Source organism: Rhinolophus sinicus, linkage group LG03 (assembly GCF_036562045.2).
Source record: "Rhinolophus sinicus isolate RSC01 linkage group LG03, ASM3656204v1, whole genome shotgun sequence".
Lineage (NCBI taxonomy): Eukaryota > Metazoa > Chordata > Mammalia > Chiroptera > Rhinolophidae > Rhinolophus > Rhinolophus sinicus.
In genome coordinates, this window is record NC_133753.1 from 46,594,887 (window position 1) to 46,610,101 (window position 15,215).

Consider the following 15,215-nt stretch of genomic DNA (forward strand, 5'->3'; position numbering starts at 1 on the left):
TTTTTATGGCCAAGTAATATTCCATTGTACATATATGTATCACATCTTTTTTCCCAATCATCTATCTATGGACACTTGGGTCTTGTTTTCTTATCTGTTTAGCTACCCTATGTCTTTTGATTGGAACATTAAATCCATTTACATGTAAAGTACCATGTTTCCCCCAAAATAAGACTGAGCCGGACAATCAGCTCTAATGCGTCTTTTGGAGCAAAAATTAATATAAGACCTGGTCCTATTTTACTGTAAATTAAGACCGGGTCTTATATAATATAGACCCGGTCTTATATTAATTTTTGCTCCAAAAGATGCATTAGAGCTGATTGCCTGGCTAGGTCTTATTTTCGGGGAAACACGGTAATTATTGATAGGTATGAAGTTATTACCATTTTATTATTCATATTTTTTATCTTTTTTTTCTTTCTCTTCTTCAAGAAATCCTTTTAACATTTCTTGTAATACTGGTTTGGTGGTGATGAGCTCTAGCTTTTTCTTGTCTGGGAGCATCTGATCCATCTTTACGGGGGGAAATCATGCATAGACATTAAGGTGGGCTTTGTCATTACATAGGTGGTCATTCTACCACATGCATAGTTAGAAAACATGGCTATAAATACATTGCATGTTCAAAAATGTTGGAAAATCTCCACCTCTGCGTAGAGATTTTAGTATTATAATGAGGCGTAAGTATATAATACTATATATATATATATACACATATATATATGTATATATATATGTGTATATATATAACTATATATGTAGTTTATATATATATACCTATAAATTCAGTGTTATAATGAGGAAAATTCACAAAGAGGTCAATAGAGTGTCCTTCAAGCTGTTTCAGCCAGTCTCAGGCGGTTTCAGCCAATTCACCCCCTGGTCCTGCAAAATATCCTACGCTTGTTCCTGAAAAACAGTTCTGGCAATCATCAATGTCAGAGATTGTGGTTATAGAAGGAATTTTAGCTGATTACATTTTGGTCTTTCTGTGAAACATTTAGCAAATTAAAAGATATGCATCACACAAACCTTATAAATTCTTGGATGATCTAAATGGGCTTACAGGTTAAGGCAAAGTTATAAATTCTAAACACAAAGTTAGTCTATGCTGCGCTACCTGCTGGGAGATATATAGTGGAGGTGCCAAAAAAATGTGTACACGTGACTTATATTCATCTTTTGTTATTGGTATAGGAGGTCTGATAATTAAGTTCGCAAACTTGTTGCGACGATGTTGCTAACCTTTTTTTGATATCAGGGGGATTATTCATTATGAATCTGTACCAACTGGACAAATAGTTAACCAAGTTTACTACTTGGAAGTGCTGAAAAGGCCGCATGAAAATATTAGACGAAAACGACCTGAACTTTTTGCCAACAATTCATGGCTCTTGCATCACGACAATGCACCAGCTCACACAGCACTGTCTGTGAGGGAGTTTTTAGCAAGTAAACAAATAAGTGTATTGGAACACCCTCCCTACTCACCTGATCTGGCCCCCAGTGACTTCTTTCTTTACCTGAAGATAAATGAAATATTGAAAGGAAGACCTTTTGATGACATCAAGGGTAATACGACGACAGCTCTGAATGCCATTCCAGAAAAAGAGTTCCAAAATTACTTTGAAGGGTGGAGTAGGAGCTGGCATTGATGCATAGCTTCCCAAGGGGAGTACTTCGAAGGTGACTGTAGTGATATTTAGCAATGAGGTATGTAGAGCTTTTTCTAGGATGAGTTCGTGAACTTAATTGTCTGACCTCGTATATTGAGTATTACAATTTTAATACAGTTCTTTCCTTTCTTAAAATATGTATACATTTTTTTTGTCACCCTCTGTATATATTATGTAGTTTAGTTTACACCAGGACTTGAGTCCACACTGCTTGTGTAGATAGCTGTGACCACGAGGCAGGATGGCCTTATGCTGGCCCAGCCTGGTGGAATTTGGATAGGTGACACCAAGTGTTCAGAGATTGTCCCTCCTGGAGGTATCTCCATGGAATGGGGAGGTGGGGTTCTGGCAGACAGGAGAGTCTGAGTTGGCCTGTGGTGCAAATCACAATGGCTGTGTCCAGTCAAGCCGCAAGATACCATGCTGGGCATGCTCTGTGCCTCACAGACATGTATGCATCTGCCGGTTAGCAGAGGAGTGGTGGCATCTGTCTCCGCAGTCCTTGATTTTGTGACCTTTGGCAAGTTACCTCATCCTTCTGAGCTTCAGATCTCATCTGTAAACCGGGTAGCCATACTTAACCTGCCTATAGGTGGGATGGACCACCTGGAATTGGAGATCATTCTAATTTGAGAATTATGTTCTGGTGTTGCCAGGATATAGATTTACGTGGCAGATGGTCATTTGCATGCTCTTGCATTTGATGCTTAAATGAGCCATCTCAATGTGTAAATGTCTCGAGTTGCCTTTGCTCTCCCCTTTTCCGACTCCCAAAGTCCTCTGTGTTTCTCCCATGCACTTCTCAGCCAGTTGGACGGGTTGGTGCACCTGCCTGGCCCAGACGAGCCTCGTGGGTTCCCACAGTGTGACCAGCCATGTCAACAGCCCGAGGTCTGACATGCCTCAAGGTTATGGTCAGGAGTCGGCACACTGATTCCCGGCAGAGAGTGACAAGCTTCCCTTCACTGGGAAGACCAAGACATTTATTTAAAAAGTCTATTATCACAAAAATGTTATACTACTGAAAAGAAATGACATTCATAATCCTACCACCCAAACGTAGCTATTTATGTTTTTTTTGTGGTTCCTCTTAGTCTTTATCTATTTGTATACAGTCATTGTACTTGTAAAATTTCCTGCTCTACTTTTCCCCCAGGTAACATAATTTCATAAATGGCTTTTTTTCCCCCTTTTAACTAACTGTATTATGTTTCACTGAGTTACATACCTGTCTTTCCCTCTTGTTGGACATTTGGTTTTTATTTTCCAGCTTTTTAACCATCACAGATTTTACTGCCATAAAACAACTTTCTTCCCATAAATTTCCCCTTTTCTTCTTTTTTTTAATTTAATTTATTGGGGTGACAATTGTTAGTGAAATTACATAGATTTCAGGTGTACAATTCTGTATTACATCATCTATAAATCCCATTGTGTGTTCACCACCCAGAGTCAGTTCTCCTTCCATCACCATATATTTGATCCCCTTTTCTTCTGAACGAGTTCTTTCAGATATATCCTCAGGAATGGGATGACTAGGCTGACATTTTTAGGGCTCCCAATACCCTCACTTTCATAGAATAGTGTTAATTAACCAGTACCACCTGCAACATAGTAGCAGCGTTCCTATTTGCCTGCAGTGTTGCTAGCCCTGGGTCATCTGTTTTAAAACAGGGTTCATTATTTATTGAATTGTATAGTTATAAAGTGATACTTTGTTGTCATTTTAATTGGCATTTTTGTCATTGCTGGGGAAATTATCTGTTTCTCTCTGTAGAACCCTAGGAGTTGGGGTCTGGGATGCTCTTGAGATGTCCCTGTTTTTCCCAGCAGGGCTCACGGTCAACCAACAGCTCTGTGCCCTCTTCTTGTAAGCCGTCACCACCCATAGCATCAGTGTTCACACTGGTGCTCCCATGACTTGCTTGAGCTGCTGTGTTTGTTGAGTTCTGTCTGTTCCTCGTTTTTCTGTCTCCTCCTTTACTTTCAAGCTGTCTCACTGCTCTCATGGTGTTTGTCTATGCATGGAGTGTTACAGACTGCGGAGACTGTACCTAAATCATGTGTGACTGGGATCTGAAGGGAGGACCTCCCGGGAAAGAAGGGCTTGTCATGGCTTTTGTGTTTGGACTTGGTGATTCCTGCTGGGCTGATCAGGAGCCTTTGGCCCCCTGCTCCTCACGGGGCCCTAATAGATTAGTGGGTTTGCCTGATACTTAAACATGAGTAGCAGCGCCCACCTGCTCAGTTAAATTTGTGGGTTTTGCCGATCAGTTTATGCCAGTCAGCACCTGTCGTCTGGTGTGGGCCTTCCTCCTGCTTTCTGCTAAAGTGACCGGTACTAGGACATTTTAATATTATTAAATTTAAAATATTTTTAATATTTTAAAGCAAACCTCAGACATCACATCATTTTATATTTAAATGCCTTAATATGCATCTCTAACTGATGATGGTTTTTTTAAATGTGGCCATCAGATATTTATTATACCTGACAGAATTATCCAGTTAGTCCTCGGGCCATCAAGGCTGTCTGTGCTCTAGTTCATAGTGATATTCCCTGATGGACCCGCTGCTCTTTTTACAGTTGTTTTTATTTGAATTAGCATCCTAGTGAGGTCCCCATACTGCATTTGGTTCTTCTGTCTCTTACTCGTATGTCTCTTTTATTCTATAGCTGTTCTCCTTCCCCCTCTTTCTTGATGCCTGTGATTTATTGGAAAAACTAGGTCATTTGTCCCATTTATTGTCTCACAATCAGGTTTTGGCTTAGGCCTTCCTCGTGGCGTTATTTAACTCATCCTTCTATCTCCAGTATTTCTTGTAAAGCAGTCATTAGATCTAAACAAGATACCGTTTCTATTGGCACTCTTCAATAGAAATATAATACGAACCACATATGCAATTTTAGATTTTCTTTTTTTTTAATTTATTTTTTTAAATTTATTGGGGTGACAATTATTAGTATAATTACATAGATTTCAGGTGTACAATTCTGTATTACATCATCTATAAATCCCATTGTGTGTTCACCACCCAGAGTCAGTTCTCCTTCCATCACCATATATTTGATCCCCCTTACCCTCATCTCCCACCCCCCACCCCCCTTACCCTCTGGTAACCACTAAACAATTGTCTGTGTCTATGAGTTTTTGTTTCTCATTTTAGATTTTCTAGTAGCCACATTGAATAAGAAGTAAAAAGAAATAGGTGAATTGATTTTAATAACATTTTATTTAACCCAACAATACAAAAAAATTCTCATGTAACATGTAATCAATATAAAAATCATGAGTGAGGTATTTACATTCTTTTTTCATATTACAGCTTCAAAACCCAAAGTATAAGGATTTTATGCTTCCAGCCTAAAATCACCTCAATTCGTTAGTAACACAATGGTTAGAATGAAATGCAATCCTACCATAGCAATAAAGTTGTGTTTAGAAGAAAACAATCTCACATCACTTCATTTTTGAATTAAAATGAAATAAAATTGCAAATTCAGTTCCTCAGTGCACCAACCTATTTCAGCAGCCACATGTGACGAGTGGCCACTCTGTGACTAGGGACAGCACACGCAGAGAACATGTCCATCCCGGCAGGAGTTCTGTTAGACAGCGCCAACGAGAAGCTTCGGTGGCAGGGCTTTCTGGGTCTTGCTGGGTGCTTCCTGTTGTACCACATCAGGTCCAGTTGTGCTTCCAGACATTTTTAAGGAAAAGCAGAAAGAAAATTTTGATGCTCTTTATTTAGGATGGACTAGGTGGCAGGAAGTGATTTGCAGCACTGGGACAGAAGCTGTTGTGGCTATAGAAAAATCATCCGGGGACACTCAGCATACATGGTGGTTGAGAATCATTCTGCCGGGGTTTGAATCCTGACTCTACCACTTACTAGCTATGTGACCTTGGGCAAGTCACTTAACTTCTTGGAGCCTCTGTTCCTTAAACTCTAAAATAGGAAACTAATAATACTTAGCTCATAGGGTATGGTGATGATTAAATGAGATAATGTGCATACAGTATGCATTATGTATCGAGTAAGTATTCAATGAATATTAATTAATGTTATTATGTCGTTACAAAAATACAGGTTCCAAGGCCTTGAGGCTAGAAAATCTAATTTGGTAGGATCTATGGTGGGACCTGGGAATCTGCATTTAAATAAGTTCTCTAGGTGATCTTGTGTTCCTGGACTGCCTGGCCAGATCCCTCCCTGAGATCTTTCCCTGGGGTGACCCTTGGCTCTGTCCCAGCCCCAGAGGAACACATGCTGGCTGGATACCCCAGCATCTGTCAAAGGGCAAATGCCCGGTAGAATTGCCAGATTTGGCAAATACAAATCTCCTAATTTATCTTGCAACCCTAAATCCCTAATTCAGATAAAATTGTAAGCTAGTATTTACAGGGGAGATTGTTTTTGCTCTGTAGGTCTCCATTCCTGTCACAACAATCATACAGTGATAGAGTGTGGAATGTGAGGACAAAAGTATTACTTTAGAATTTTAGAAATGAGTATAATTAATGGGTTTTTATCTTTAAATTAGGGACCATGCTTAGATTTTCTTGAACCTTTGAAGAGGCCATCTTGTAGAAAATCAACGAAAGGGGTTTTAGGAGCCATCTTGTTTAGTCTGCTCATTTTGCAGGTAAAGAAACTGAGGCTTGCCTAGAGTGGGGGAAGTGAGTTGTCCAAGGTCAGTGGCAGGGCTGGACTGGAACCTAGCTCTCCAGTTTCTGGCCCAGCATATGTTCCTCTTTGTTATCCCGCAACACTTGTTTCTGTCCTCTGCCACCTCAGTTGTATGTGGGGGGGAGGTGACACCCAGGGTAATCAGGAACCGGGGCCTAGAGTGTGAACAGAGACTCTTCTGGTGACACTTAAGGGTGGTTCCTGCCCTTGTGATCCAAAAGGATGAACATAGGAAATAGAAGCAAAGCCAGTCCCTGGTGCTGGCTGGACAAAGCCCCAGAGATTGGCGTGGGGATTCTGCTACACAGGGGAGCTGGGGGTCAGGTTCAGGAGCTGCATGCATTGGCTGGGCCTCATGACGCACAGGGCTGACTGGGCCCTCCTGCTGGTGTCTTGCAGAGTGTCCGGAGGAGAGCTGTTTGACTTCCTGGCCCAGAAGGAGTCACTGAGTGAAGAGGAAGCCACCAGCTTCATCAAGCAGATCCTGGATGGGGTGAACTACCTTCACGCCAAGAAAATTGCTCACTTTGATCTTAAGGTCAGTGAGGGGGTGAGGGGAAAGAATCCGTTTAGGAAGAATGGACCTCATCTCTCGTGGTGTCATTGCCAGTAGGGGTTAGCACCCACGTGGCCCTGCTCCCTCATCTTACAGTTGAAAACTCTGAGCTCCTGGGAAGGAAGTGAGGCTATGGAAAGCGTCCACCTGCCCTGTTTCATCTCATATATCAGGTTTTTTTCACATAGGGCTGACTGCAAGAAGTTTCTTCATCAGACCACAGGCACCTTATTTCTTTCAGCAGCAGATGGGGTATAATTTTTAAATAACTAGACCAATGACCGGAAACTCGAAACCAAACACATTTCACAAGACTGAACTTTTCAGTAAGCAAGAGCTAACTCCTGAGCTGGCAGAGCTAGAAGCATTCAGAGGGCACAGCTGAGGTTGGCCGGCTCTCTGGGCCAGGCACAGCACGGTCTCCGGCATCCCTTGAGCAGAGGTTGTAAATCTTGGAGCTCAGGGCTGCTGGCTGCCTTTCCTCACCTTGCCCCGTACTGCGGCCATCAAACTCCTTGCAGGGGCCACTGACCTTCAGGGCCGAGAAAGTTCACCATGACCACGTAGGACTTCATAAAGCAAGAGTGTGGTCAAAGTAGAAGCATCGTGTCCCATAGTAAGTGAGCTCTGTTGTATAGACTGACGAGTCTGTACAGACAACCAAAACATAAAGATCTCTAACCTGTGATCAGAGGGACCTGTTTGCCAGGGAGGAGACCCTCTCATTTTTATTTTTTTTATGGTTTTCCTTTTTTTTTTTTTTAATTGGGGAAGGGGAACAGGACTTTATTGGGGAACAGTGTATACTTCCAGGACTTTTTTTCCAAGTCAAGTTGTTGTCCTTTCAATCTTAGTTGTGGAGGGCGCAGCTCAGCTCCAGGTCCAGTTGCCATTGCTAGTTGCAGGGGGCGCGGCCCACCATCCCTTGCGGGAGTTGAACCGGCAACCTTGTGGTTGAGAGGATGCGTTCCAACCAACTGAGCCATTAGGGAGGCAGCTCAGCTCAAGGTGCCGTGTTCAATCTTAGTTGTGGGGGCCCACCATCCCTGCGGGACTCGAGGAATTGAACTGGCAACCTTGTGGTTGAGAGCCCACTGGCCCATGTGGGAATCGAAGCGGCAGCCTTCAGAGTTAGGAGCATGGAGCTCTAACCACCTGAGCCACCAGGCCAGCCCAACCCTCTCATTTTTCAACCCATAAATTCCTATTGTGTTTGAAGTCTTATACCGGGTGCCTAGGCACAGATACAGATACAGATACAGAATCAACTGAGGACCTGTCTAGGCTTAGTTCTTCTTATCTGGGGAACTTAGTGCATGAGAAAAGAAAGATCAACAACTCTAAGTGCTGTGACCGGGGGAAGTACATGAGGGGCTGGGGAGCCTAAGGAGGGGGCATCTAAGTCAGACTGGGGTATCTGAGAGAGCTTCCTGGAAGAGGTGGTATTTGAATTAAAATTTGAAGGACAGGCAGGCATTATCAGAGGGGAAGGGCCTTTCATAGGAAGAGAGGCCAGCAGTATACATGGTCCCAAAATAGCACAATGCATTCAGGGAAGTACAGGCAAAGTGTGAATGCACCGAATGGCTGGAGAAGAAGCTAGGAGAGCAGAAGGCAGACCCAAGGGTGTGGGAGCTAAGCCAAGGGGGTGGAACTTTACCCTGAGGGATACAGGGGCTAGGTGAGCAGGGAGGTGAGGTGAGCAGGTGTGTGTTTCACAAGGATCCCTCTGGCTGGGAGGATGGACAGAATGGGGACAGCCTAGAGGCAGTAACCCAGGTGAGATGTGTCAAATACCAAACTAATTTGAGAAGGGGGCGGATTCAAGACCTATCGTAGAGGTTGAGCTGAGTATTGATCAGGTACCTAATTAGATGTGGGAGAGGAAAAGTCCAGGATGACACTCAGGGTCTGGCTTGGGGGACTGGTTCATAGAGGTTATGGCATGCCCACGGTCTCACAGAGACTGCACCAGGGCGTGGGCTCAGTTCCCGCACATGAATCTCACTCTGCCCTCACTTTGCATCATGGGGTGACTTGCTGTGAGTCCTCTCAGTATGTTCCCCCTTCTTTCTGATGCTTGTCATTTCTCATTTGAGTTCCTCCAATAGAAGGCCTTTTGAAGAGTTTTCACTCAGGTGTCACAGCATAAAAGTCGGGGTCACCGAGGAGGGTGTGGCCTGGGCAGGCCTTTGGACCTCAAGGTGGTAACACACCAAGCAGGAAACGGTCTACCTGGATTGTACCTGTGTCTCCTTCCTGGTAATACACTGGACAATGATTTGTTTTCATGTCTTTCCTGGATGGTAGGCCAGCTTCAAAATGAGCTCTTTTGTCTGTTCTCCAACAGGTCTGGGAGAGGTGTGAGGAGTTGTGGAGGCCCTCGGGCCCTATGACTAATTACAGCAGGTTCGTGCTGTTTAGTTTGCTTTTTGGCAGCTTGCTGTGGTAGGGATGTGCTGGCTGGGAGTTAGCCAGGTCAGGGTTTGATCCTCACTCGGCTGTGTACCAGGATCCAACTGAACCTCAGTTTTCAGCTTCAACACGAATAATAATACCTGCCTGGCAGAGTTGTTGTAAAGGTTAGAGAGAAGCAGCATGAAGTGCTGAATACAGAAGAGGTGCTCTGTAGTAGTAGCTGGTGTTGTTATTTCCCTTTCCAGAATAGAGGAAAAGAAAACACAACTCTTGTTACAGTGTTTGGGGCCCCAATAGACTAAGAAAACAAAGCCTGTTAGTGCAATTCTAAATTGCTCAGCAGAGAGCTGAGATAGGTGGCTAGGTGGGGTTGCTAGTGGGGGATCTTGTCTGGCTCCTGGGCTCAATCTGGACATTTTCCGTGACCTGGAGTCAGTCTGGATTTCTCCTGGATGCGCGTAGGCTGAGGACGTTGCTAACGCCCACCCCAGCCTCATATCCTTAGAATTGTGTAGACTCCAAGCCTTCTGGCTCCCCCACCAGGGGGTCCATTGGCTGGGGCCCAGCTGGACAGCTTCAGGAAGTGATGAGTAGCTGGAACTCAGTGAGATTCCCTCATGATTGGGTACACTTCGTGGAGCCAGAATGTGTGTATGTGTGCCCTGGGGTGGGAACTTTCTGCCAGCTGGAGGGGCTCATGCCTAAGTTCCAGCTAACAGCTTAGAGGACGCGTCTTAGTTTCATATCGTCTCCCACCGTCTGAAGTTCATTTTATATGAATACGTTTTTGTTCCTGGTTTTCATTCTCAGTGAAGGGCCTCTGTTTTCCTCTCCTCAGTCAGGCTCGCTTTGCTGCCCCATGAACACAGCCATCGTGTCTCCATTCTCTTACCTCTGACCTGTTCTCCGCACCCACTTTCCTCCTTGAAGGGGCAGGTGATGGAGGAGGGTCAGCTCTCTGTCCTGCCTTTGGAAGAGGAATGACCTCTCCTCCTATGTTCAGTCATTGTGTTAGGGATGGTGAGCCTATGACCCTGCTCACGACATGCTTCCAGCCTTGTGGCAGGAGGCAGATCAATGGACAAATTCATGTTGAGAAGGAGGCTTGGTAAACAGGGCATGGCGTGCTGTTGCCCAGAGATCTGTGATGGACCCTTATCACCCGTAGGCTAAATGAACCCATTCTCAGCGTGGCGTTCAGCTCTTGCCTACCCTGCCTCAGCCTTGATTCTGGCCTCATCCATCTTTCCCCACTCTTGTTGCCCCAGGCAACAAGACAACATATACTGTTCTGGCCTCCCTCTTCTTCTGTGCATGCTGTTCCCATCCAGGAAGCTGCTGCTCTTCCTTTTTTCCCCCCGTGGACATCCTGCTCATCCTTTGAGGTCCAGCAGAAACGCCATTTCCTCTGGGAATCCTTTCCCATCCATGTCCCCTCCCAAGGCGTAACAGAACTAACCTGCCTCTCTGCTTCTGTTGCCCATTGTACAGACTGCTGCTGACAGCATTTATTACTGTAAATCACCTTCTGCTGTTTGAGTCTAGCACAGTGTCTGACGCATGACAAGTTACTCAGTGTTGAGAAAATGAGTAAATGAATGAATGAATGAATGCCTTAGTAAGACCAAATACACACATGGATGGCAAAAGCCCTTTCACGTCACCTGGAACATGCAAAAGAAGTTGCAGGAAGATTTCAGTTCAGTGATGTGAACATTTATTGAGGGATTATCTTATGCCAGAGGGTAGAGTGACGAACACCAATGTGATTTGGTACCTGCTCTCCAAGGGCTCACCCTCTCCCTGGAGATGGCCACAGTGGGACTCGGTGGGGAGGCCACCTGAAATAAAAGCAAGCCCAAGAAATGTTCACTTCTGAGGGGTAAGCCATTTGCCTAGCAGAGTGAATGCCAGCCTGGTATGTGGTGTAAATTCACCACAGAAAGGCCTGCTGGTGTGGGTAGGTAGGACTGGTAAAGGCAGATGATGTTGCCCTGTGTTTATGTAGATGGAAGGGACACTGGGGCTGACTACCCCTCAGCACTGGTAGCACCAGAAGTGCCTTCAGGCACGCCTCCCACAGGACGGATTACCAGGGATGGTACCAGCGCTCCCCGCGGACCTCACCCTGGTATGTGATCCCAATACAAATAAAGGCCTTGTAGAGGGCGTTTTTGTGTGGTTTTGTGTTTATTTTGGATTTGGGAGTTTCCTTTCTGAGTAAGGGTGTGTCGCCACACTCCCCACAGCTCTACCCTGATCCAACTTGAGTCTGACTAGTATTTTAAACAAAAAGAATAAGACATGACAATTGAATCAAATTGTTTGCAAGCCAAGAACCCAGAACTCAGAAGGGGCTTTTTGATTTATAACAGTGTTAAGAGGACTGAATTCCTGAGCAAGATACTCCAAAAATCTAAATTCCTTCATGATCATCCTTTGAGCTGTTCTTATGTTCATGATGTGATGGGGTCTGCACATCAAGCTTTCATAGGAATGATACTAATAATACTTTAAATATAGATGGTACGCTCTAGAGTACAGCATGCTTACATCTGTTCTCTCATTTGATCCTCATGGCCGCCCACTGAGGTACAAGGTATGGTCATCTTTTTACACACGAGGCAGTTGAGATTCAGAGAGGTTAAGTAACTTGTCCAAGAGCACATCGGTATTAAATGACAGGCCTGGGATTTGAACTTAGTCAGGAAACATTAATCAAAGCTGGGTGTTAGCTTTTATTTCACCAGATTCTAACAGTGCAGATTTCTTACTTCCCTGGGTCATGCCTGTTACATACAGTTAATCCCAAGATCTGCACTGTGCCCTAAATTTACACAGTTAATTTATCATCTAGTTATATATTGTTTTCTCTAGTAAGTTATTGCTCATACTTAAATAAATTTGTATTCTAGTAGTTGCCATAAAATATGCATGCATTTGAAAGTAGAATTTACAAGAATGAGACTATTTCCACACTCCCACCTGGGAGGCATGGAGTGGAGGTGAGACTTGGCAGAGATTTAACTGTCAGGCAAGTTTAGGGTGAGACTGGAAAGGTTCAGGGCAGACCAAGGACTTTGTATGTGCAGTCAGAGCCATGGAAGGGTTTTTCCCTCAAAATTTTGTATTATGAAAACTTTTCAAAATGTTTGAAGAAATTGGAGAATACGATAGACACCATTACACCCTTCTCCTAAACTGAACATTTGGTCACATTTGTTTTACCTCTTTCTGTCTTTAAAAAAAAAAACAAAAAAAAAATATATTTATGTAAAGAGTAATACACACACACACACACACATGATCTTTTAAATTTTTGGTATCATTTGAAAGAAAATTGTAGCCATCCTGACACTTTACTCTAAACTCTTCAGTATGCATCTCCCAAGATTAAGGTCTGTCTCCTAACACTCCGCAGTGCTATTGTCACACTTAAGAAAATTAACAGTAATTTATGGAAGCCCTTTAATTGGTGGAGAAACATGATTCAATTTTTATTTAAAAAGAAAATTCTACTAGGGGAAAGGATGGATGGGAGAGAATAGACTAGTTGGAGATATGATAACAATGTGGGAAAGAGGTGAACCAAAGATACCCCATAAACATTTTTAAAAAATGAAGTTGATGGTCTTTTTTGCTATTATAAAAAAAATAATAACTCATAGAAAATACAGAAATGTACAAAGAAGTTACCCATAGACTCTCTACTCCAAAACAACCATTATTAACATTTGGTGTATTTTCTCCAGCTTTTTATGAACAGGTGTGTGTGTGTGTGTGTGTGTGTGTGTGTGTGTGTGTGTGTGTATGTGTGTTTTAAGGTGCTTATAAGTTATACTACTTTCATGATATTCTCTCCTGCTTTTTTCATTTTGTATTCTCACCCAAGCAGACCACGTGTGCTCTGGCGTATTTTACTTTGCTGTAGAATTTTTATACAAGTCTTTCCTGATTTCCTTACCATCATGGTGTGTTTTGAGAGGTGGATCCTATTTCCGGTTCCTTTGTGCCCCAGCTTCATACCGTACCCCATGGGTACATCCTCTCAGCCCTGCATCAGACTGTGAGCTGGAGCCCTAGAAATGCATGCATGCTGGCTGCTTTACCAGCTACTGCAAAACCACCCTGGGGTAACCTGAGGACAAGTGAAGTGAGGACACTGAACTCCTGAATGGTTGAGGGAAAGAACAAAATGTAGCAAAAATTAAACTATGGAGAGCCACTATTAAAAGTACTGAAATGTAGATGCTTTGAAATGGGGAGCATTAAACCAACTAGCTGATTCTTGCAAGATACAGCAGAGGCCACATGGCAAAGTGGAAAGAAGAGAGGATTGGGGTTGAGCCTGCATTTGAGTCTTACCCTTGCTGTGGGATTTGGGGGAGGTCACATCTTTGACCTTTCCTGGCCTTGAAAGTGAGGATAATACTGCCTTTCCTTCCTATCCCACAGGAGTGGAATGAGGGACCAGGAAGATATCAGTGTTTATGAAAGGGCCCTGCCAACTCTAAAACTCCTTGCAAGTGCTAACTAGCCTCCCTATTAGGCCGCATTTCTCCCTGTTCCTCTCTTGCCTCTAATAGAATTCTGAAAGAAAGGTGGGCATGAAAAAATCCAAAGGGAGGATGAATACGGTGGCATTTCTCGGCCAGCAGGCTGGGCAGATTTCCAGGGTGGTAGGACACTGTGTAAGGCTGATATCGGTTGGAGTAGATGAATCATGATCCCCATTTTACAGATGAGGCTCCTAAGACAAAAATGCCGTGTCCCTGTCCTCTTTTGTCCTTATCGCCTTTGCCAGAAAGGGTACGTGCTCAGAGGCCTCATGCTGCTCCCAGCCGCCCGAAGCCCTCCACTCTGGACCCCTGGCAGGCCTGACCTCCACTGAAGTATGTGTTCAAACAGTGCCTTTTAAGTTCTATTCGCAGCTCTACCATCAGCCCTCCCACTGCAGCTGATCTCAGTAGGAGTGAAAGAATCTGATTCTGGAAGCAGTGAAGGGTGGTAGAAAGAACAGGTACCTTGGCACTAAGGAGACCTGGGCTCAAACCTGCCTCCACCACTTATTAGTTGTGTGGCCTTAAATAAGTTACTTAACTTCTCTGTTTCTCAGGTCCTCATCTGGAAAACAGAGACAGTAACCAACTTCACTGAGTTTCTGTGCAGTGCTGTTTTGGTAACAGCCAGACCTCTGAAAAACAAATGTGGCTATACACACACACACGTACGCACGTACACACGTATAAATACATACACTTACTACAAACTTTATGATGTAAAGATTTATAATACAATTTACAAATAATAAAAACATCATTTTTATTGTAAATTCTCTAGAACACTTTCCTTGGTTTTTGCCAAACTCTTGTATCAGTAGCCAACCTGTGGATGCAGTTGACAAATGAGTATAGGTCCAACAAGAATGTTGGTTGCTATTTTTGTTTACATTAACAAGTAAGGTGAAAATGAAACCATGAAGATATGTCGGAACTTCATTCAAAATGCAACCACGAAGATCCGCGTTGGAATTTTATTTGTTTACCAGTGACATGAGTGACGTCTTTGCTGAATAGGTTAATAGTTTCTGCATATTGAAAAAAAATTTCCTGAATTTTCTGTGCTATTCACAAAATAATGGCTACAGACACAGCACCTTTTTAAGTTTAAGCTGCTTTATTCAGTGATCTTCTCTAGCACTTTTTTTAAAAAAGATTTTATTGGGGAAGGGGAACAGGACTTTATTGGGGAACAGTGTGTACTTCCAGGACTTTTTTCCAAGTCAAGTTGTTGTCCTTTCAGTCTTAGTTGTGGAGGGCGCAACTCAGTTCCAGGTCTAGTTACCATTGCTAGTTGCAGGGGGACAGCCC

General features: G+C 43.5%; 1 protein-coding gene across 4 annotated transcripts in view; it reads left to right on the forward strand.

Annotated features, from left to right (window-relative positions):
- Positions 1–15,215, forward strand: part of DAPK2 (death associated protein kinase 2) — a 113,721-nt gene that overhangs the window by 64,829 nt on the left and 33,677 nt on the right. For all 4 annotated transcript variants that reach the window (XM_074327592.1, XM_074327590.1, XM_074327593.1 and 1 more), the window contains exon 4: positions 6,771–6,909. In XM_074327592.1, coding sequence (XP_074183693.1) covers positions 6,771–6,909 — 139 coding nt within the window. The remainder of the gene's footprint in view (positions 1–6,770; positions 6,910–15,215) is intronic.